The 24,882-nt window shown below is 41.4% G+C and overlaps 1 protein-coding gene across 12 annotated transcripts in view; it reads left to right on the plus strand.

Annotated features, from left to right (window-relative positions):
• Positions 1 to 1,412: 1,412 nt before the first annotated feature.
• The window catches only part of ANKDD1B (ankyrin repeat and death domain containing 1B), a 65,014-nt gene continuing 41,544 nt past the window's right edge, over positions 1,413 to 24,882 (plus strand). For 9 of the 12 annotated variants that reach the window (XR_012504866.1, XR_012504868.1, XR_012504870.1 and 6 more), the window contains exons 1-5: positions 1,413 to 1,732; positions 11,462 to 11,565; positions 14,164 to 14,262; positions 19,214 to 19,312; positions 19,405 to 19,509. Coding sequence is in view for 4 of the 12 variants with exons in the window: in XM_074359923.1 (XP_074216024.1) it covers positions 1,561 to 1,732; positions 11,462 to 11,565; positions 14,164 to 14,262; positions 19,214 to 19,312; positions 19,405 to 19,509 (579 nt within the window). In the remaining 8 variants the exon portion in view is untranslated. Of the gene's footprint in view, positions 1,733 to 11,461; positions 11,566 to 14,163; positions 14,263 to 19,209; positions 19,313 to 19,404; positions 19,510 to 24,882 lie in introns of those variants that run through there. The other 3 variants (XR_012504873.1, XR_012504871.1, XR_012504872.1) reach the window with 3 other exon arrangements.

The following is a 24,882-nucleotide window of genomic DNA, read 5'->3' on the forward strand; positions in this document are numbered from 1 at the left end:
GTAAGGTTTTAGTGAACTTCACAGAGAGGCGGTGTTTATTTCCCCGTAGCAAAAACTGTACTTTTGTTGTATCACTAAGGGGTAATCACTTTTGCTCTGTAATACATAATTCGCTTAACAGCTGTTCAAGAAAAACTCAAATGATATTAGGTGTGTATTAAATACATGATTCCATTTATAAAGCAAACCATAATACGAACTGTTCTCCTTATAAATGTGAGGTAATTTATAACAGTTGCATTTTCTAACTCGTCTACAGAAGGCTCAGGGAGACAGAACATAATTCATAGGCAAATGGTTTTCACCCTTTCCTTCTAATCTCAGTCTCTTAAATTTATGATTTCAAACTCATACATACCTACATATGCATATGCATAGATATACCTACATTATATATGAGCATTTATACGTACTGCGCGCGCACGCGCGCGCACACACACACACACACACACACACACAACCTCTGCCAAACCCGTATCTGTTACTGAATTCTGTCTACCCTTGGAGGGCCTCTTGAAAACATCCACTTTTTTCCATTCCTTTTTGTCAAGTCCTCATCAGGTGCCTAATCTCTCTGGGCTTCCGACCCATTTCTCAGCTTTCATCATTTTCTTTCCCTTCTCTAAATCATTTTGTGCATTTTTGTAGACAGTGCTTTCCTAACATCATCACTCATATCCGTGTGTGTGTGTGTGTGTGTGTGTGTGTGTGTGTGTGTGTACCAAAAAGATGGGTCAGTTCTGGGGTCAAATCTAGTTCTGTTTTATAAGGGCTCATTTTTTTCCCCACTCCTATTACATGCTAAACTTACAATTTAACTTCTGAACCCATCCCCAGGAATGAAATGTGCCATGGTTTTCCTTCCTTCCTTCCTTCCTTCCTTCCTTCTTTCCTTCCTCCTTCCTTCCTTTTCTCTCTCTCTGTTTCTTTCTTGTAATCCATTAAACACTGTGCTTAGCTGTGCTTAGGTGCTAGGGATTCAGGGGAAATATCCTGGTTGCCCTTCAATATTCTATTTTTCTTCCATATTATCAGAATTTGAGCTAGGCACCCTATTGCCCAAAATAGATTACTGTTTCATGAATTCTTTATTTTATAAACCACTAAGAAAAAAACAATACCCGGCGGGGAGTCCAGTAGATTACCACTGCATTAGAATGGGATACCAAGGTTTTCCATCTTCAGAGAAGCAACTGAGTCTTAACTTCATTCGAAAGAAAATTCTAGAATAAGCCCACTTAGAAATGATTCAATACTGAAGTTCCAGCAGTGTTGGTTATAAAGCTAACCTTGACACTTCTCAAAATCGTCTGAAGAATGGCTTACGTGTGCGCCGGGCGTTTTCTCCGAGCTTTCACCTCTGGTGACCACCCCACGGCGCGCGCCACACCTCAGGGCGGCCGCGCCCGGGCGGCAGGACCCGGTGAGGCCGGAGCCCCGGGGGCGGGCAGCGGAGAGCCGAGCGGCCCGACGCCGCCTTCCTGCCCGGGCCTGCCCGCCCGCCCCCATCCCCGGGTCTAAGCGGCCCCGGCCCGCGCAGCGCGGGCCTCGGGGCTGGCCATGGAGCCCGCCCCGCGCGCCCCGGGACGCAGGGCTGCGGGGAGGCGGCGGCTGCTCGGGGCGGCCGCGGCCGCCAAGGGGCTGCGGGAGGACCTGAGGGGCCTGTCCCGGACTCCGAAGCAGGAGGGGCCGCGGGAGGACGAGGAGGCGGCAGCAGCCGGACACGAGTTCCGTGAGTCCCGGGACGCGGCGTGGGAACTCCGGCGGTGGCGGTGCTGGGCGCGGGGTGGCGGGCGGGCGGGGGACGGACTGGCTTAGCAGGTGCCCGTGCGGCGCTCGGGCCGCCGCGGGAAGGGCCCTCAGTGCCCCCCTCCAGCCCTGCGCCCGCCGTGGGCTGGGTTTCAGCTTCAGGATCCACCCCCACCCACGTCTGGCACACACTCTCAGGATGTTTTTCCAGGTGAACTCTGCGCTGTGGGTGGAAGGAAAGTGTTAACTCTCAGATGAAGGAAGAGGATTTTTCAAAAAATGATTAAGCCCTTTGGCAAATAAGGAAAGAGTTGCAAGTGCTGTTATCCCGTGTCCTGACTCATGCACTGGTTTATTGTGTGACTTTAAATACGTCCCTTAATCTTTCTGTACTTAAGCCTTTAAAGCACGGAGTGGATCATCTATGCCTTGGGAATAATTTATAGCATAACATGAGGCACTCTGTTGAAGAGCCCTCAAAGTTGAGAATGACGGCAAGTCTCTTAAGGGGTACACCATCCAAGTGGGAAGTACCCTCATTTCCTGAAGACCAGCCTAGAGGGCAGAGCAGCAAAAACGTCTTAAGATAATGTTCAGTTATTTCGTCCATGATCCATCCGTTCATCCATCGTTCTAGAAATATTTTCAAGAGCTTACTACTTACTAGACATAGTCTAGATTTGAGGATGCAGAGAGAGCATGACAGCCCCTATTCTAGTGGAGCTCAGATTCTGGTTCTGGTGGAGGGTTGATACATGACGAGATCAGTCAGCAAATAAATGAATAAGATATTTGAAGGTAGTGGTTAAGTGCTGTGGAGGTCATGGAATAGGGTGACGAGACTGGGACAAGGACACAGGAGGACTTCAGATTTGGTGGTCAAGGCAGACAGGACATGGACAAATATCTGAATGATAGGAAGGAACCAACCATGGGAAGTTCAGAGGGGAGAGCATTTTAAGCAAGAGTAACAGCAAATGCAAGGCAGGAATGAAATTGATGTGTTCTTGAAAGAGGAGGAAGATCAGACTAGTTGGATATTAGGAGTGACAGGGAGACCAAATGAGGTAGGGGTGTACATGGAACCAGTTCACACATAGCCTTGATGCCCTAAGAAAGAAGCTTAAATTTGATACTGTCAGTATTTTTAAACTTTAGCCTTTCTAATAGGTGTGTATTGGTATCTCCTCATGGTTTTAATTTACATTTCCCTAATGGCTAATGATGGTGAACATGTTTTCATTGCTTATTTGCCATCTGTACATCCTTTTTGTTTTGTCTTTGTTCCCTTGAAGTCTTTTCCCTATTTTTTTCATTGGGTTTTGTTTTCTTACTCTTGAATTATGAGAGTTCCTTATATATTTTGAATATAGTTCATTTGTCAGATGTGTGATTTGCAAATACATCCCCCCAGTCTATAGCTTGTCTTTTTATTCTCTTAATAGTGCTTTTCATGGAAGGAAGTTTTAAGTTTGGATGAGGTCCAATTTATCTTTGTTTTCTTTTATGGTCATGCTGTTGGTGTCTTATGTAAGACAGAACTCTTTTCCTAATCCCAGTTTATGAAGCTTTTCTCCTGTGTTTTCTTGTAAAAAGTTTTACGGTTTTATGTTTTACATTTACATCTATGACTTATTTTTGAGTGAGTTTTTGTGTAAAGTGCAAAGTTTATCTCAAAGTTCCTATTTTTTCATTTGGATGTCCAGTTGTTCAAACACCCTTTGCTGAAATAATCATCCTTTCTCTATTGTCAAGACCGTCAAACCTTTGTTAAAAATCAATGGTTATATTTGTGAAGGTTTATTTCTCACAATCTATTATTATTATTTATTATTTACGTTATTCCATTGATCTATGTGTCCATCTCTTTGCCAATACCATTGGTTATTGTAGATTTATGATAAAATTATGTAGTGTGACTCCTTCAACTTTATTCTTTTTTTAAATTGTTTTGGCTATCCTAGTGGGGTTTTTTTGTTGTTGTTGTTGTTGTTGTTTTTGTTTTTTTTGTTTTTTTTTTTTTTTTTTGCTTCGCTATATACATTTTAGAATCAACTTATCTGTAGCTACAAAATATCCTCTTCTGGCATTTGGTTGAATTGCATTTTATATATATAGATATACAGATACATAGATCAGTCAAGGGAGAACTGATGTTTTTACTATGTTAATTCTTCTAATCATAGACATAATATATCTTTTCATTTATTTAGATATCCCTTGATTTCTTTCATCAGCATTTTGTATTTTTTTGGTATAGAGAAACTACAACTTTGACTCGGTACTTTTTGTAAGTTTACTTAAGTATTTTTATTTTTTGGATCTGTTGTAATTATTGTAATTTAAAATCTATTAGTATTATTTTTTAAATTTTAGTTTTCATTTGTTGTGTTGGTATGTAGAAACATTACTGATTTTTATGTGCTGATTATGTATGCTGCAATTTTAAGCTGCTTTGTATATTCCTTTGGATTTTATATGGAGACAATCAAGTTATCTGCAAGTAAACTAAAGACAGTTTGATTTCTTGCCAATACGTATCCTTTTAATTTACTTTTACTGCTTTATTGTACTGACTAGAACTTCTAGCACAATGTTTTAAGAAAGGAGTGAGAGTTGGCCTCTCTGTTCCTGATATGCAAAGAAAGCATTGAGATTTTTATGATTAAGTATGACGTTAGCGCTCAGTTTTTTGTAGCTGTTCTTTATCAGGTTAGAAAATTCCCTTCCATTCCTAGTTTGCTAAGAAGATTTTGTTTGTTTTTGTTTTTGATCGTGAATGGATGCTGAATTTTTAAAGTGCCTTTTTTGCATCAATTTAAATGATTTCTTTTTTAGACTACTAATATGGTAGATTACTGATTGACTTTCAAATATGGATGTAGTCTTGCTTTGTCAGGATAAGCCCCACGTGGTTATTGGTGTATTATACTTTTTATGTAAGACTGGATTTGATTTGACAATGTTTGAGGAGTTTTCAGTCTTTGTTGTTGAGGGATATTGGTTTGTAGTTTTCTATTCTTGTAATGTCTTTATCTGGTTTTAGAATCAAGGAAATGCTGGGCTTATAAGATGTATTTCCTCCTCTGCTGTTATCTAGAAGAGAGAGTATAGTCTTGGTGTTATCCTTTAAATGTATGGTAGAATTCACTAGTGAAACTATCTGGGCATGGGGACTTATTTTTTGGAATATTTTAGACTACAAAGTCCATTTCTTTAATAGTTACAGGATTATTCAGGTTATCTATATATTTTTGGCAATTTGTGTTTTTTGAGGGTTGTTCCATTTCATCTAAGTTGTTGAATTTCTGTGCATGGAGTTGTTCATAATATTCCCTTATTACCCTTTTAATGTCTGTGAGGACTATAGTGCTACGCTCTCTTTCATTCCTTATGTTGGTAATTTGTGCCCTTTCTCTTTTTTGTCTTACTCAGTCTTGCTAGAGGTTTATTGATTTTATTGATGTCTTCGAAGAACCAGCTTTTATTTTTACTGATTTTCGCTATTGTTTTTGTGTTTTCAGTTTCATTGATTAGTGCTTTTACCTTTGTTATTTTTCTTCTCTCTGCTTGATTTAGGTTTATCTTGCTCTTCATTTTTGACTCTCTCAAGGTAGGGGCTTAGATATTGACTTGAGACCTTTCTTCTTTTCTAATAACTTAGTGCTGTAAGCTTTAGCCGCATCCCACACATTTTAATATATTTTATTTTTATTTTCATTCAGTTAAAATATTTTATAATTTCTCTTGAGATTTATTCTTTGATTCATTGCCCAGTTTTTTTTTTTCTTCTTCAAAAATTGGAAGTTCTGCTAATATTGGGCCTACATTCCTTCTTGGCAGTATTCTTCTGGAAGTGGATAGAGGCTACCCAACCCTTCTATCCATCTAACAGAATTTATTGAATGCCTGCTAGCACTGGGCCCTGGGACTTTTTCTTTCCGCTTGGATAGTGTGTTCAAGTGACAGAAGCAGACAGTGAACAAGTGAACAAATATATGTGTTGTATGTTAGATAACAACTAATGATATGAAGAAGGAATGAAGTAGGGCGTAAGAGTAGAGAAGGATAAGGAAAGGAGAATTGGCTGGTCAGGTATGTTTTTTCAGAGGTGGTGTTACTGTGTCCAACCTCGAACTGCTTGCTGCACAACAGGCCAGTAAATCGAGAGACAAGTTGTTGGGGCAAGGAATAGCGACTTTATTTGGAAAGCCAGCAGTCAGAGAAAATGATGGGCTAGTGTCCCAGAGAACCATCTTACCCAAGTCAGAATTCAGGCTTCTTTTATACTAAAAGTGGAGGAGGTGTGGTTGGTTGGTGCAGACTTCTTGGTATCAGAATCCTTTGTTCTTGCAGCTGTCCACATAGGTCAGTTCACTACGTTCCCGTAAACCTCCCCCAAGACAAACGTTATTCTTTGTTCTACAACTTTTTATCTCAAATGGGTAAGTGTTACACCTTTACAGGTTAAAGCCTTGAGAATGGGGTATCATGTATATTTCAGGCTACAGGCAACATTCTTAACTTGTAGCAAAAGCAATAGAATACAAAGGTTAAAGTAAAAGACACAGATCCAGTATGGAGTCAGATTTGTTCTCCCTGTTACAGTGGTACCATCAGAATGAAATGAAAGAAGAGCCTGGATTTGTTTTTCTAGCTCAGCATGGTCCCCTCGTGTTCTGACCCTTTTTGTCATACTGGCTTAGCTACTGAAGGCATTAGCATGCTTGACCCCTAAAAGTTTAAGTGAATGATACAGCTCTCTGTAACCTGCTGTTTTTGATTGAACATTTAACCCTTCCTTCATCTCATCCATTATAATTTTTAATACTTATATAGTAAAGTACTCCTCTAAATACTATTTAGTCAATTGATATGTTTACGATTTTTTTTCTGGGTCATTTTCTCAACTCTGTCAGTTACTAGCAGGCAGGTGGTCAGTGGTGTGTTGATAAATGTTTAACTACCAGCTCTCTCGGGGAAGAAGTTCTGATTTGTAGTATTTTCCGCTTTCCTTTGTGTAATACTTCCACCATGACTGATTTCAAACTACAGTGTGATGTCACTGAACACAAAGCTGGGAAGAGATACACAAAGTAGGTTCTACAAGCCTGTAAAAGCTGGCTTTTTCACACCACTGAAGGTAGGTTTTATAATCTCCATTTCACAGGTTAGGATACTAAAATTCAGAATTGTTACAGGGTTACCTGATTAGTAAGTTGTGGGCAAGTCAGTGAACATTTTGAGCCCCTAAAGATTCTGATGTCATTAGCTTGGGTTGAAGAACCTAATGCGGATTTTTTATTTTAAAGCAACCCAGTTGATTTCATTGTGAAGCCAGAGCTATGAACCATTGATTTAGTGGTTCAAGAGTCTTTTATGGTGCTTCCCAATTGTCTTAGAAACAGCCTCAAAATTAATTTTCTTTATAGATATGGTAGAAAAGCGGCAAGATATTCAACTTCAGGGACAGAATAGAATCTTTGTGTCACATTTCAGGGCATAGCGAGGTCTTGATTTGCCCTGGGATATACCAAAGAGGAACAAGGACCTGGAACTAGAACTTCCCTTCCACTAGATTCACACATAGGGGCAAGGAGCTAGGGTCAGGTCTGTAGGAACCAAGGTGGGGAGCTGGGAGAAGTCCAGCCTAACTGGCAGAATGCATTCGCTAAAGCATATGGCAAGTGGGTAGTTTGGATCTCTCCTTCAGCACGACACTCTCATGCTGACACCCTGGACACATGCAGTGACTGGAAGCTTGGGGGTTCAATTCAGGCTGCATAGGAGAGTTCTGTCATTTATTATCTTTAAGGCATGCTCAAATGATTTAGCTTTCTAAGTCTCAGTTTCCTCATCTGTAAGATGGGGGCAGTAATATCTATTCCATCAGGTTGTTAGTTTTATAAAAATCCTAGGGTGCTTCAACATTTGGAGATCAAGCAGAGGAGGAAGAACCAGTGAAAGGAACCGGAAAGGAACTGATGGTCTAACAGAAGCCTAGAGAAGAACTGCTACAAGGAGGGTGTGGTCCTGTGTCCAATCTGCCAAGAGTTCTGCACACAGGACAGAGAAGTGATAACTGGATTTTAGCAAGATGGAGCGACCCTGTTAAGAGCAGTTTCAGTGGAGTGATGGGAGTGATATCTGATTTGCATGGGTTGAGATGAGATGGGGAGATTGAGGACGTGGAGACATCATTATAGAACACTTCTAAGAAGTTTGGGGGTAATGGGAGACTGAGAAATGAAGTGGCAGTGGGAAAGGAATGTGAAGAGATTTTTGTTTTTACACTGGAGGCACTAGAGGTATTATAGCATCTCTGTATATGTTGAGGAAAGTGTTCCGCTGGAGAGAGAGTAAATGATGCAGAGGAGAAAGGGGATAATTTCCAGGAGATTGATATATGAAACAATTTAAAGGCTGAGAAGGGATGGGATTCAGAGCCCAAGTGGAGGGGTTGACCTTGGGTAGGCACAAGGATGCTTCATCAGTTGTAACAGTAATACAAGCGAAGAGTGTGGGTATAAATGTCGATAGGTGGTTGGTTGACTTAGTGGTGGGAAGATGTGGGAATTCCTATCTGATTGTTTTTATTTTCCCTATGTAATATTATTATTTGCGAAGTAGATGATGGTAATGGTGGACACTAAATAAGGTAAATTAGTAGATGAGGACATTTGAAGAGAAAGAAAAAGCATGAAATTTTGGAGAATGAAATACTGGGGAAATGTAGTAGGATTGCTGTGCTGAGATCCTACTTGAGATTAGTGGGTAAGAATTTAGGAGCATGTTATTTATGTGTAGCATGTTAGTATGTGTATCAGTCAGGATAGACTAGCTTTTCCTGCAGCAACAAATAACCCCTCAATCTGAGTGACTCAATATAATAACGAACTACTTCTTGCTCATACCATGTGTCCAGTATTAGGGTCTCTACTCTACTGAGGCTCTCAGGAACCCATGTGTCAAGGTCTGTAGAGGGGCCAAGATTTTACTCTACTTGCAAGCTAATGAGTTAGCCTACCCTGGTATCATAGAGGCTAGCAGAAGATACTTCTGGATCAGGTACTAAAGGTAGTTAAGATTTTATTATTTACAGTAGGAGCAGTAGCCAGAGTGTCAGCATTTGTGTCGGTTCTCCACACCCCGGTTCCCACAGGGAGATGCGGAGAGCACCAAGTGCTAACCTGCACATGCAGTGGGTTGTGTCAAGGAAGAATCTTGCATTTGGGGAACCCCAGTCACTTGTAGTGGGCAGTAAGCTTGCCTTACTCTCATTGTTTTTCAAGGATGTAGGCAAACCTGCCTCTTGCTCCAGAGGAAGACATTAGCTTTCTTTACCAGTACAGTTCGCTATATAAACATCCTGGAAAAGATGGTCCAGAGCAAAGGCAGCCAGTGCCGCTGCTTGTGAGATGTGCAGAAGTGTAAGAGACCCGTGGAGAACTGTCTCCCAATACCAAACTGATGGAGGCTCTGCCATCTTGCTACCTCTTGTATTAGTTTGCTAGGGCTGCCATGACAGGGTGCCGCAGACTGGGGGGCTTACACATCAACAATTTACCTCATGGTTCTTGATGAAGTGTGAGGGCAAGGTGCTGGCAGAGCTGGTTTCTTCTGAGGCCTCACTCTCTGACTTATAGATCCTCCCTGTATATTCACATGTCTTCCTTCTATCATGTCTGTAGCCATGTATTCCTCTTTTATAGGACTCCAGCCATATTGATCTAATTTTAATTACCTCTTTAAAGACCTTATCACCAAATATAGTCACATTTTGAGGTACTGGGGGTTAGAATTTCAACATGAATTTTAAGGGGATACAATTCAGCTAGAACACCCCTGCATTTAAATATACAGCTTTGAAAAAAAATTTTTTAAAGTTTTTTTTTAATTTAAAAAACAAAACAAAAAGAAAAAAAAGAAAAGAGAGAAAAAAGAACAAACAAACAAAAATAAATATATAGCTTTCAGGACTGACAAGACAGGGGAAGAGAGACCTGGACCATGACATACAGGGGCTTTTCACTGACTCAGCCCCAGGTGACACACTGTCACTCCTGCTACCTCACCTAACTGCACACAGGCTTGGGTGTGTACTTATCCATGAGGTCAGATAGGAGGGGAGCATCCGATGTTGATGAGCACTAGCACTGTCTGCCACTGCATGGTTGTGTGTTTTTCTCCAGTACCATTTAGCTGTTCAGGTGCAGAAATGGAGCAGATAGCAGTTGGGTTTAATCTCAGAATTGGATCCTGTCAACTAGTCTGATGAGAGAAGAGAATGTGAGGGAGGTAAATGTGTTTGCATGGAAGTGAGTTCATAGATGGACCATAGGATCTAAACTGGGTGCGGAGGGAAGTAAGGGCCTAAGGGGTGGATAATATGAAAAGATGGTGAGAAGACTGAAGTGAAGGACTTGATGAGGTCACAGAATTTCCGGGCTGGGAAAACTAGAGCAGGTGAGCTGAATGGATGAGGTGATGACCAGAGAATGGGATTCCTGACGATGTCAGGGGTAGTGCAGTGTTTGAGGGTGGTCATGTCAAGAGCATGACTCTGAAATCAGATGGCTAAGGTCAGGTGAGGAAAAGACTATTGGAGGTGAGGGGGGTCAGGGAACTGAGAGACCAAGCTATTGGGTTAACCGTCTACATGGATGTTGAAGTTACTTAGATTGGTACAAGAGTAGGGGTAGAAAGGGAGTGGTGCAAGCGATAGAATGAATATGTGTATCTCCCTGGAAGATACTCCCTCGTCTTTGATTGGACTTGGTAATATTCTGAAAAGTCCCTGGCAGATGCTAGGGAAACCACTCAACAACACATCTGTCAAATCTCTCTTAGAGTCCTTTCTTTTTGAAGATGGTCTATTGCTGATTTCAGATCATTCCAATTTTGACTTAATCCCCCAATGTTGGGACTGTTCCCTGAGTGTTTTCCAGCTCCTTTATATTACCAAAAAAAAAAAAAAAAAAAAAAACCCACCAAAAAAACAAACAAACCCTCAACAACCCAACTACAATAAACAAACAAAGACCAACTCCATAAATCTTGGCCTCTTCTCTAGGCTATTTAATAAAACCTGCCATCTGAATGTATATATATGTGTGATCTATAATGTTCACAGTGTATTGTAATGTTAATGTTTATAGTTAAAAGTGTTAGTCTACTTTTATCTCCTTTTATATACATGAGAATAAAACATGTTCAGCCCTTTTAGCCTTTGTGCATGTTTATATAAGTGCTGCATTTTAAGGTTTTGTTTCTGCAGGTCTGGCATTCTGCACAGAGTTCTGCAGACAACAGTTTTCTGTCTGTAAGCTCGTATGGAGCACTTGGCTCCTCCCTGTCTAATCTTGTACAAACATTTTATAAACAACGGCCCCTGGAAAGTCCATGGCCACCCTCCCATCTCCCAGAGCAATACTGCATTGCTGACTTCAGGGTGGTCCCTGGGAATAATGTTTTTTTGGGGACTGGGAAGATTTTTAAGGCTGTGAAAACACTCGCAGTGTGAGGAGAAAGTAGAATCTTGATAATACGGCTTTATAAAATATTGAAGCAAAGGTCCCACGTCCAGAATAGCAGAATGGGAAAAGCTCAAGTCTGTTGTTTCAGGTTTTCAGTTCCAAGGTTTGCCACGTGAGATTTGCTTTCTCTTCAACCCCTTAAATACCCCCAGTTATGCTTGTTTGCTTGCTTTCAGTGCTGCCAAATAAGAGAAGCTTCCAGAATGCTGCTAAAAGCAATAATTTGGATCTTATGGAGAAGCTGTTTGAAAAGAAGGTTAACATTAATGCTGTGAACAATGTGAGTAGAAGTCACAAATGTGAAAACTGACTGCTCAAGGAGTGTTGTGGGTTTACACAGTCCAACTGAAATAAAAATAAAAATGGTCTGCTGGATGAGGTGTGGGAGAGCTCCTTCCCTGACAATTCCGGAATGTTTAAGCTAAAGATAAAATCAAGCAGCGGAAGAGGCTCCAGGTGTTTTAACTGATCTAATCGGGAGAGAAGAGTGCAGGGTCTTTGTGTGCAGCTGTGCTAAGTCTGTGGGTGGGTAGTGAAGCCAGCTATGGGCCTGGATCATAGCCTGGGATCACTTTGGCCTCATACATTCTGGAAAGGCAGAACATCTTTTGCTACACAGTTCATCATTGTTTTCTTGCCAGTGATGTCCTTTGTGGTTCAGTTCTTCCAAATTTAAAATCCAAAGGAGAGTAAGGGTTTGCATTTTATTGCTTTTGAAATACATTGCATCTGCATGTTGGGCAATGGAGCCTTTTCTGCAACCTGGGTTTTACTTGTTCTTTGTATGCCTGGGTTTAGGAGAGAAGCCTCCTCCCAGAAATGTAGATTTCCAACTGCTTGGTTTTTGTTGTTGTTGTTTTTAAACATTTTTAAATTGAGTTGTAGTCATTTTGTAATGTTGTGTAAAGCCAGCTGCTTGATTTTGTACAGATTCCTGACAGCCCTGCAAGGCAGGGTTTATCAAAGTGAACAGGCCGGGGGCTGGGTCAGTTGTTTAGGACAATTAGTGGAGTGGTTCAAAGTAGGGATGGCAGAGGTGGAATTAATGCGAAATGAAGCATAAAGTTTAAGGTTTGTGCAGAGTCCTTCCAAGGCACTGTAGCGGGGTTGGGAGGGGCGGGCAGCGCTCTAGCAATGTGTTCCCATGCCTTTATGATTTTGTAAAATCTGAAAAAGTAAGAAAATTTAACTTCAACCAGTTAAGCTTTCTGACTCTGGCTTTAAAGAGGGCTCCTAAAGAGTGTAAACTTCATGTTCCACAAAACCTGAATCTATCCCAGGCAGCGAGGTCACAGAAACTGAAGTCACGCATCATGTGCAGCGGAAGGATGTTTAGCAGTTGTGCGTGTGTGTACATGGGGGGGAGTCTGTGTTTATGTGTATGTGAGAGTGTATGTGTATGTTGTGTGTGCGGGTCTGATGTGTTAGAGGTGTACATAGTATTCATTGTCCACAGACATCCTAGAACGAGTAGAAAAATAGCAAAATTTTGCAGCACAACAGTTATAAGAACAAAAAAAGGAATGAAGGAAGGAAGGAAGGGAGCAAAGAGAAAAATAAGCAAGGATCTTTGAAAGTAATATCTGAATTAATTGTTGAATAAGGAAAGCAATAATCATTTTCCAAGTAGCAGGAAATAGATTCTTTAATGTAGTTTATAACCACTTGAAAATTTTTTTCTGTACAACTTTGATATTTTAAACCATATTTTTATATTAAAGTACTTAGAGAGATAATACACTTATACTTACAGTCAATGTAGCAAGTTGTTATAAACTCCTGATGAATTATATAATGCTTTCTAATGACGTCTCTTTTAGTCCTGTTTACAGCAAATTGTTGACATGGTTACTTGTAGAGTTCCTTAAAATCTGTGATGACAGAGATAAAAAAAAGGGGGTGATTTTATTGAATTATCTTGGATGCTATTTTGGTTTCCATCCTTATTCACAAATAGAGTTAAAGGGGGAGTTTATAAGCCCAAATCTGACGCACTAGAACAAAGCTTTAGGCTGCAGGCAAGGTCAAGGATAACGCATGTTTTGTCAGGCTTAGTTTGTCACTGATTTAGCTACCAAGGAAATCAGATGTTTAAACAGCTTTCATATTTTTTGTGATAAATTATTTATGTGAAACAAAGGATAGCAAATCCATGCCCAGGCACCTTTTTTGGAAGCAAAACAGTGTCTAGAATATGGGAAATATGACGCATGTTTTACTTAGAAACAAAACTTCCATTGTCTGAGCACATCAGACTGTCTCTGGATCTCCCGGGAGCACCAAGTTGGCTTTTCTTTGAAGCAAAAGATGTTCATAGCTTTCTTTCTGGGTGACTGTCTGCCTTCCTTCTTTCCTTCCTTCCTTCCTCCCTCCCTCCCTTCCCTCACTCCCTCTGTCCCTCCCTTCCTTCTTTCTTTTTTGACTTGTTTGCTTCAATAAAATTTACAGTCCAAAAAATTATAGAAGAAAGACCATACATAGATTACACTTCTAGGAAAATTTTGTTTTACATTATCATTATATCCTAATCACAAAAAAATTACCATTTTTAATGATTACATATGGGAGAAATACAGCTTTTACTGTATTTGATTTTTGATAGAAATTCATTATATTGTTACAATCAATGATAGGTTATGCAGTGGATTTCAGCTTGAGGCATATCCTCCAGTTGATTGCTAAGTTCTCTGGTATTATCTAGTAGTAGACACATGCAAGATTATGCTGGACACCATTCTCACTGCTTTCAAAGGCAAGGCAAAGAGTAGATACTCAAATACGAACACCAGATAGAAAATTATGGCTGTTTGAGAAACAAGAATCTTAAGAAAGGTAAATTATAATAGTATGATTGAAAACACAAATTATGTTTCCTCAGATGAACCGCACAGCCCTGCATTTTGCAGTGGGGGCAAACAATTTATCTGCTGTGGATTTCTTGCTTAATCACAAGGCCAGGGTGGATGTTGCTGATAAGGTAAGCTCCTCTGCATTTGGTGGAATGGATGGGAACATAACCAATGTATGCAGAAAATCTGGTCATTTGGGTTATCTTTTCTTCACATACACGCAAAATATTTCTATTAGCAGTGTTCATTTTGGAAAGCTCTCTTTAGAGAACATATATGCACACACACACACACACATATATATATATCCTCCCTGTGTTTGGTGACTAAATTGTTTACCTATTACCTATAGGACTTAGCCTTTTACTTACTTTCCCGTGTTGACCTTGTGGCCAGTAGCATGCATTTGTAAGAATAACATGGTTGCCCAGAGTATAACTGGGGACATGGAAGATAGATGCTAACTGGACCCAGGGACATGAAATCTGGACTTGGCCCTGTGAACTCTGATAAATATATAAGGCATATTAAACACATACTGTGTACTGGGCACCAGTCTCAGGACTTTGATATTTAGCCCCCACAACCTAGTGAGAAAAGTATTACTATAATATCCAATTTATTGATGAGGAGCCCGAGACACACTGAGACACTTGAGCTCCCACCTCTGCAAGATCATCTCCCCCACATTCTCCAGCTGCAAGGTCCCTCTCCACCTTTTCCTGGTCCTCTGCCTAGAAAGCCAAGGGTGTAGTCTCCCAGCTCTGCTGTGTACTTCCCACAGTTAGGTCTGCCTCTGGGACTAAGAGAGGAAAAAAGCAACATGCTCCCCTCACTCCCCAACCTCCTCTCCTGACCACGGATTCCCTTCAGCAGGTTTGGGTGCTTGCCTGGTCGCTGCTATTACCCCTTCTAGGGTTGCAGCTTAGGGAGTGAGGCTTGCCTGGGGCAGAGCCAGAAGAGAAAAAAGAAACAGGATTTCCCCCACCTTCTCTGTCCTATAGAAGCCCCCTTCCCCTCCTTAGAACAGAAAGAGAAGCTCCTCTTGGAGCATTTTCTGTCCAGGTCAGGGCAGTACTGTGGTTTGTGCGGCCTTGAGTTTGAGCTGCAAAGAATAGAAGGAAAAAACAAACAAACAAAAAAAAACCCAAAAGATCAGGAAACCCTGATTGTTTATATTTTGGGTTCTGGTTTTCTTCCCCAGTCCACCTGCTGTCATGTGTTTCTCCGAGTTCCAATCATTCTGTCCAGAGATTTTAGTCACTTTTGTTGGGAGAGACAGAGTGGAGTCTACTTACGCCATCTTAACCAGGACCAGGACCCCAAATCTTGAACATACTATAGAAGTGGAGAGAACTGTACAATAAATTCTGATGTATCCATTGCCCAGGTCCAATAGCATCTTTCCTTTAAAACAGCATGTCTGAGGATTGCCATGTATCTAATATACTAAATACACTACTGGTCTATGTCAGAATGTAAGGCAGTTATACCCAAAATGATGAAGACAGGTTTTAGCAACTTGTTCTCTCTGAGGCTTTTCCAAACATATATTTGTCTTACCTTGTATTTGAAGCATAACTCTGGCAAGCATCTGCTTCTTGTAACTTTGCCTTGTGAGACTGAAATGCTGTTAGGTGGGAAATACTGTCATGCCTGATATATCTTTATACTTTGCCTTGAAAGTTTCACTAAGTTAAATATTTTCATGTCTAATTCAGTTATTCACAGTGGCATTAGAACATAACTAATAAAATGGTTTTTATAGTTCAAGCAGTGCCCTGTTTTGGCACCTTCTCTATCTGGGTTCTGAGCCCTGAGCTTGATTTGGCAGATCTGTCTTCTAAGTTCTAATGTCTGTTTGCAAAGAGCCAACAGTTGTACCCCTTCACCATCAATATTTATTTAGCGCCTGTGGTGGGTATCAATGCCAATTACTGGTGTTTCAACTTGATATAAGTCCTTGCTACTCAAAGTAGGTCCTGGGACCAGATGCACTGGCATCACGTGGGAGCTTGTTAGAAGTGCAGAATCTCGGGTCCCACCCCAGACCTCCTGAACTAGAATCTGCAGTTTAACGAGATCCCCAGGTGGTTGTGTCGGGAAGCGCTGGTGTGAGATATAGTCCCTGCTTTGAGGAACCTACAGTCTTTTGGGGAGCAAGGGCTGAGACTGTCACAGATGCATCATTTGAGAAATTGCTTGCTGAGGATCAGATGCATTGCCCAGAGGCTGAGGACTCCAGGTTCAAAACGGGCAGCATCCTCCAATCTGGGGACGAGGCAGACGAGATCAGTGAAGGCTCTTACCCCAGAAGTGAACAAAGAAAAGACCCCAGGTGGGATGCAGGTGGTGTTCAGAGGATGATGACAAGCATCTGCTCTCAGAGCTGCTTACCTCTGGGAAGCTTCTCGGGTGCAGGTGTTCCCCAGAGGATGTTACTAGACTGGTAATGAGGACAGGATGTCAGTGACTTGTGAGCATTTTACACGTTACAGAGCACCACGTGCTGTCTGTGAGTGCAGTCCATGACTATGCTCATAAGCTTCTCAGGCATGTCAGTTTCCTATCAGAAGACTTAGCTTTCCAAAGGTCTTGTGGAGGAACTTACATCTGTGAGGAATGATTCTTTGCCTCTGAGGAATGATAGCTCCATTTGGAATTTATGGTTTCAGAGACTCAAGTTGTTTGCAGCTTGAATTTCTGGCTTTTGGATTTTGTGATGAGTGTTTAAAATCCTTAAGTGTTGGCTTGCTTTAAAATTAGGAATGACCTCTTAGGGAAAAATAGAGCTCCTGTCAAAACATGATTTATCATCTGTCCCAAATATTTCTGGCCTCTTCTTTTGACCATATGTGAAACTAGATTAAGTGATACTGGATGTAGAACATTAATTTATAGGGAAGGCTAAATTAAGGGGCAACATTTCTTGAAGAACTTCAGCTAGTCATTGTACATCATTGTTCCTTGGGAAAAAGTGCAGAAATTGGTAAGCATTTTCTTCATACCGGAGTTGTAAGTGTATAAATAGACTTAAATAGACTGACTCACTGTGCAGCGTGACAGCTGAAGTGTGCATTTTTTAGGGTGTGAACATTTAGAGCAGGGTTTCTCAGCAGTGGCACTGTGACATTTTGGTCAGATAATTTTTGTTGTGGGGGGATGTCTGGGACTATAGGATGTTTTGCAGTCTTTCTGGTCTCTACCCATTAAAGGCCAGTTATCTCCCCTGGGGCACATCAATCAAAAGTGTCTCCACACATCTCCAAATGTCCCCTGGGGGCAAAATCGTCCCTAGTTGAGAACCACTGATTTAGAGTTACACCTCAGTAATCTGGGACTTGCTTTCTCACTTCCCCATACCTGAACTTTACTAAGAATAGGAGAAAATGCAGCTTCTGGGGCAGCCAAATTTACTGCCAAAAGGCTTATATACTTAACGCATGGAAGTCCCCTGCAGACCCCCCTCCTTGTTTATTTGTTTATACTGTGTACATTTAGCAAACTGGTCTCCAGGATTACAAACATAGTTGATTAGGAGAGGCAAATAAGATGTGCTGAGAAGGCTGACTTTTTGTAAGGCACTTGTACAGAGGGAACGGACAACTTTTTGATGGGGCTGCTAGGAAACCGAAAAGCAGACACATGAACTTACAGATAAGGGTCCTAAGCCTGAGAGTTAACTGAGTTGACTAAGATTACAACACTTGAAAGTGGTAGGGCCAGAATTTGAGGTCAGCTTCCTTCAGTCTGCAGATCACGCTCATAGTGTCTGCTCTAGCTACTTCTTTAACGAGGGGCCCAGGACGCAGGTCCCAGCTTTTCCCAGTTTACAGCCCTCCAGTCCCTCCTTCCTGGGACAGCCAGTGTTCATGGCCAGCTGTCTCCTTTCACGCTTTTCTCCCTGCTCATTTGGTAACAAATCTATGTGCTCCCAGAATCACTGCAACTCTAGGTCCTGAGTGGAATCTCTCTTTCAGCCTAAGTTATGCACATGTGCTCACACACCTATATGATTTTATAGAGAGAATATCTTAAATAATTTATATACAGATAGAATTATTTTTATAACGTCAGTTTTTTCTGTCTTTTCTTTTTTGCATAACTTCCTCTTCTCCAGTAACTACGTTTAACAATGTAGGATCTGTGTGTTTAATTTTGTGCTTTTCCTCATGCTTATATAATCATTTCTATATTGTTATCTATCAGAATCCATCCACCTACTTACCCATTTATAGATAGATATATACGTATACATGTATGAGCTTTTTGGTCGTTGCTTGTTTTATAAACAATGGGATTAATTTCTATTTTCTCTGCATCTTATTTTCCACATTTAACAGCTACCTCACGGAAATCTCTCCAAGTCAATTGTTACAGCCCTAATTCACTATTTTTAATGGCTGTTCACTAATTTGTTCAGTGTTCCAATGTTGCACCTAGGTTTAAGGATTGCAGTTAATATCCTTGTTTATATAACATTAGGTCTTAAAACTTATTTTCACGGAGTAAGTCCCAGGAGTGGGACTGCTGGTTGTATTTAAAATTTTAATAGATATTGCCAGGTTTCATAAACTGTAATGGTTTCATTTTCACTAATAACCTTAAGAGAATACCTTGTTTGGTCCATTTTTCAGTTGGTTTAATTGCCTTTTTCTTGTTGATTTGTTAGAGTGCTTCATATATTAGAGAAAGTAACCATTTATCTTTGAGATATATTTTCAAAATCTATTGCTTGTTTATTGACTTTGCTTATCATCTCTTTTATAACTTCTGAATAAACACATTATAGTCTAGATTTTCTTCTAATGTATTGTTTGTATGCTTTTCTGTGTGTGTGATATGATATAGGATTTAATTTTATTTTCTTCTAGATGGAGAGCCACTTGTGCATGTAACCACTTACTAAATATATTCACTTTCCCCATGGAATCGAAATAGCACCTTTACTGTATATTATACTCTCTTCTTATTTCTTAATTTTCAACAGTTAGGTGTTAACTTGGCTTTCGTTGACTGAGATAGTGTATTGTGACTCACTCAAGTGATGAGTTCTTTTCCTTTCTCTTCTTGAGGAAGCATGGCTTGACAGTAATTCACCTTGCAGCCTGGTCTGGAAGCCTTGAGATCATGCTCATGCTGGTTAGAGCTGGAGCAGACCAGAGAGCCAGGAATCAGGTCAGTATGTGGGTCATACCTGGACGTAAGTACAGGAGGGGGAAGTCCTTAGATTGCTGTGTAATTACCTCCCCTTCCCTGACTGTCTTTAGGATGGAATGAATGCCCTGCACTTTGCAGCTCAGAGCAATGGTGTGCGCATTGTGGAGTACCTCATTCAAGACCTGCACCTGAAGGACCTGAACCAGCCGGATGAGGTGTGCTCGCTGTAGTGGGCCAGGTCTCACATATACCCCCACCAGATTCCGCTTTCTTCCTGCTCCTGCTGGAACTGCTGAAGCAGCCAACACAGACGGACCCGGCCCTGTAGCCAGCTCCTCCATCATTCTGGCAGAACACGGAGCAGAAGGGAAGTGTTGGTGCTGGTGGTGGCCCTGGCACCTGCATGTGGGAGGATGGGAGTACTGAGGAAGCAGGCTCTACTTCCTCATCCTGGCCAGGGTATAGACAGTCTCCACCCTCTTTGGGTGCCTGCATTGTACTCTGTTATTCCTGGCTTTTGGGGATGTATTTGACCCGAGGCTCTGCCATAATGAACATGGAATACAGTGCGGTTTTACCAGATTCATCTATATGTTTTTCTTTTCATAAGAAGCGATATAATAATAACAGCTACCACTTACTGAGCACTTATTAGTGCGCTGGGTACAGAGGAAAGCTACATACACACGTTATTTCTGTGAGAGATCTAGGGCCTGGCACGTACAGATGCTTAACAAATCATTGATGAATGAATGAATTATACTGTTAAGCCCTGCAATAATCCTATAAAGAAGGAACATTATACTTATTTTTATGTATATCTGAGGAAGTCAAGGCTCAGAGAGGCTACGTACCTTGTGTGAAGCCCCCGTACTGGAAAGCGGCAGATGCAGGGTTGAATTCAGGTCTGGCTGACTCCAGTCACCATCGCTGTGCCGCCTCCCTTCTCAGAGGGCACTAGGCATTGCCCATGTGCTACGGACTGTCTTTTCTTTAGAATATCTCCTTTCAGGCTTTTTTCAGAGGTTGATATCCTCTGTGGGATTGATATTTTGATTTCGAATGGCACCTCCTTTTCACTGTGCCTCTAGAACTTGATTCTCCGTTAAAGTTCTCTCTAGAAGTTAATCAGTAATATTCACTTTATTTCACCTCTTTTAAAAAAACTTTCACATGTTTTTCTGACCTCAATCTTAAAAGTAGTAACAACAAAGACTAGTTCTTCAAATGAAGTCTGTAAATTTCTTTTACTTCTTCTGAGTAGGACTGAGCAACTATGTATTTATACCTTAGAGGTAGACAGACTTCGGCTAAGGTCTGGACATAAATTACCTATGTGGCTTTAGCAAGTTCTCCAACTGCTGAAAGCCTCATCTCCATCTGTACAGTGGGAATAATAAAACCAACTTCGTGGTAGCACCAAGGCATGGTGAGGGAGATGTCTTGACCTCCATGGCATTTTTTTAATCAGCAATACCTCCATTCTTTGATTTAAATGATTTTGATACTTCTTCAATCTTATATAAAAATACCTATGCCAGGGAGCTAAATGGTAAGCCATTCCACCACCCCTTTCCAATCAGACACCACCCTTAAGCCATTCCTTTGCAGTAATATTAGAGCAACCACCGTTGGAACGCTTAACTGAGTTAACAACTATAAAGCACTTAGCAAAGAGCCCGATGTGTGGTAAGCGCCCACTAAATGGTAGTTACTATAACAAGTATTGTAGGGTAAAATACTATCTGATTTCTTCAAACTGATAGCCATAATCAAACAGCATTTAATGTCAGGATGAGGAAATCAGATATTATGGTTTGATGCATGGTAACTAGGGGTGTGGCCTGTGAATGAATTCCATTCAGTTCAATTCAGCAGATATGTGTTTAGCACCTGTTCTGTATGAGACAGAGGACTGTCTTCCTTTTCACGGGGTTCTGTATGCATTGCTGGGAGACAGCGGTGTGTGGGGAGGATCAGGCAGGCTGAAGAGGCTCAAAGACCAAAGGTTTGCGGGGAGCCTTCCCCACTTCTGGAACCCCTGCCGGCCAGCAGCCTCCCTGTCCAGCGTCTCTTCAGCTGGCTCTGGCCTTGTCCTGTTACACTCCTCTTCCTCCAACTCTCTTTGCTGGGGAAAAGGCTGAGGAGCCCTGACAGCAGACTGTGCAGGGCCAGATGTGCAGCTGAGAGATTCTAAAATTAAGATGGGTTGAGAGACATATGAGGAATGAGCAAATAATGAGTCCACTGGGTCATCTAGGAAGAGAAGAATCTTGGAAAGAAGTCCAATTTTAGTCCTGAAGAAACCTGGATTGATCATTGGAAAAGACAAAAATCTTTCCTTTTCCTGAGAGCTGAGATCTGGGGTCAAGGATATTGGCAAAAGCCAGTAGGAACTGGGATCGGGAGTTCAGAGTCAGTTAATTCATTATTGGATTTTCCATCTGTATTTGCTTAAAGGTATTGTGGATCTCGTGAAATACAGTTGATAGAAAAGATTGCTCCACCTTCACAGCTAGCCCTCTTGCCTAGTTTCTTATCAACAGTAAGTGACTGACAGCCTGTATACCTGCCCAGAGTTAGTAATCCTTCTCATTAGCCTGGAGGGAGCTCCGAAAGCTAATAAGGAGAGCCTTACTGGGAGTAGGTCTTTATTAGTAAAATGGATTTAACTAGGCCCAGAAGGGATTGGTGGGATGGGAGAGATGGAGGACACAGGGAAACATGTTGAGGTTTCTCGTGACTCCATGGCTCTAGAAACAGGTGGCCTCTCCAGGGGAGAGGGATTAGAGCAGGAGAGGCTATGGGTAAAGTCGTCTAGATATTTTGAATCTACTTGTAAACACTTACCTAGCCATCGAAAATAAGTACTCGGGCTAAAATGTTTGGAGAAGGAGGGACACAGAAAGGAATGCTCTCAGAGGCCATGCCTGTATTTGTTCAGTATTCCCGAGAGTGTGGTGGTACAGCGTTAGGCTGGTTTCAGCCGCACGTGTAGGGGACTTCCACTGGTTTAAAGGAAGTCTCTAGAGGCCAAAATGCAGAGAAGCACCTTTCTTTTTTTTTGGAGGGCTGGGAATAATGAGCATGAGGGAATTTGAGAAGACATAGTTTCCTATACGGACCTGAGGCCGACCTCTGACAGCCTTGGGTTTAATCAGACCTGTCAGCTCCCATCTGGGGATAATGGACCCAGCGGCCCTGCTCACCCCAGTTGCATCCTTCCTCATACTCACCGCACTGCTCTTCTGGCACTTTTTATCCGCGGCAATGTTAGATTCCTCTCTCCAATCTCTAGTTACTCAGGGACCTGCTGGTTTTCCCCTTTTGCTGGGGTTCTGCTGTGAGGTCCTGAACGCAGGGGGAAGGGAAATGTCGTGGGGTGTTGTGTGCCTAGGAGGCACTGGGGGGCTTTGTGCTGGGTTCTGCCCGCCTCCTCTTGTCTGAGGCTCCCCAGGGCGCCGTCTCTGGGATCCCTGTGGGGAGGGGTGGGCAGGTTGGCCTTTGGGTGCTCATTCAATGGCTGTTTGTGAAACTTTTACTGACCTTGGTAATTTGTCAAATAGCTCTGGCAGTAAACTTAAAAATGAAAAATAATTTCTAATGAGTAATTACAACTTCTCAGACTTACTCACTTGCAAAAAATTTAAATGCATTAAGACATATTAAGTTAAATACACATGAAGTTAGTAAAGGAAAAAGAGAACAGGATTTCTCGACTCTCCTTATTTAAGTTGATAAAGAGATTCCTGAGCCAGGAAGGTGTTATGATTTGTCTGGAGCCTGAAGCCTTGTCGCTGAGTCCAAACTTGTTCTGCTCACCACACAACAGGCCAGTAAGTAGGGAGAAGAGGTGTTGGAGCAAGGAATAGCGACTTTATTCAGAAAGCTGGCAGACAGAGAGGATGGCAGACTACTGTCTTGGAGAACCATCCTGTTCTAGTCAGGCTCCTTTTACACAAAAAATAAGGGAGGGGGTGTGGTTGATGTAATCTTCTTGCTGCAGGCATTCTTTGTTCTTGCAGCCATCCCCGTGGGCTAGGTCATGATGTCCCTGTAAACCTCCAGCAAAATGAAGGTTATTCTCTACTACAGTCTGAGACTCTGACACCAGGTTCCACTGTCCTCCTGGCTGGAAAATCTCCCTTCCTTCCAAGTAGGGGCAATCCTATGAGGCTGCACTGGATAGAGGCCGACTTGAACATAGTTTAAAAGGGTTGGATGGTTAAAAAATTAAATAAAAGATAAGAAACTGTATTTTTTTAAAAAACCACATTTAAAAAATTCCTGTTGTTATTTTGTCTGATAACATGTACTAGAGATGCGAGAAAAGATTTAGATCTCATTTTAATGTCTCCTCACCTTTTGTTATGCTGCCTTTTGATATGTTTATAAGGTATAGATTGCTTTAAATGTCTTTATTTTGTGTAATTTGGCTTTCACTTTTTTTTTTTTCTTGATGATAACATTTTTCAAAGGGCATCCAAAGTTTAGTAATTGTTTTCTTGGCATGGAAAAATGTTTTGTCTTTGATAACCTCCCATTTCTTACAGGACTAGGCCTTCTTTGTGGGTAGATCCTCTGTCGTTTTGTTTAGCCATGCAGAAATGCAGGACTTTGTAGCAACCAAGGATAAAAGAGTAAGGCCATTTGAAAGTTGAACAGACTCGTGACATTTCTAGTAGTGTTGTCTGCAGACTGCTAAATATGTGTTAGTTAGAATTTTTTCTGTTATGAGTGACAAAGATCCAGTTTAATCTAGATTAAACATTAAAGGTAATTTATTAACTCCTAACTAAAGAGTTTGAGGATGTAGCTAGCTTGCTTCAGGCATGGCTGGATCCAGCTATTTTTTCCCCCCAACTCTTGGCTATCTCTGTGTTGACATTATTGATAGATATACTCTCCATACAGTGAGAAAGATGGCTACTAGTAGCCTCAATTTTATATTCTTACATACATTGTTAGAGATACTGATTTATAAGTAAGAAAGTTTCTGTCCCATCAGATGTTCATATTGTAAATCTCAGAAACAGCTGTTTAGCCCTGTCTGAATCATATGTCCAATTCTGAACCCATCACTGACCAGCATGGGTTACATGATCATTTCATGTGGCAGGTAAAGTCTGGCAACTGACAGCATGAAGTGGACTAAATGACCTGATTTGTGTGTGTATGTGAGGGATTCTCCCAAAGAAAATCAAAGTGCTGTTACAAGAAAGAAATAGAGAGACAAAACAACAGATGTTCACTCTGGGACACAACACTCTCATGTGATATTTATGGGCTTGGTGGGTAAAGGGCTAACAAAACCCCTTTTCCTTCTGCATGAGAATTTAAACTTTGGTTGACTTTCTGGCTCTGTTTCCCTGCAAACAAGACAAAGATCCAGTATTAACTGTTACTTAGCAGCGTTGCTTATGATAAAAACAACCCCGATGGGTAAACTGCACCTGGGCATGGAGGAACTTGGATGAACTGTGAATTAAGAGGGGAATGGGCGTCTCTGAGTGCAGTGACTCTTTTAACTGACCGGGCACGTCCCTTGCAGGTCCTGGAAGCTATACTGAAGAAGTCGTTACAAGAGA

The sequence above is a fragment of the Camelus bactrianus genome, chromosome 3 (genome assembly GCF_048773025.1).
Source record: "Camelus bactrianus isolate YW-2024 breed Bactrian camel chromosome 3, ASM4877302v1, whole genome shotgun sequence".
Taxonomy (NCBI): Eukaryota; Metazoa; Chordata; class Mammalia; order Artiodactyla; family Camelidae; genus Camelus; species Camelus bactrianus.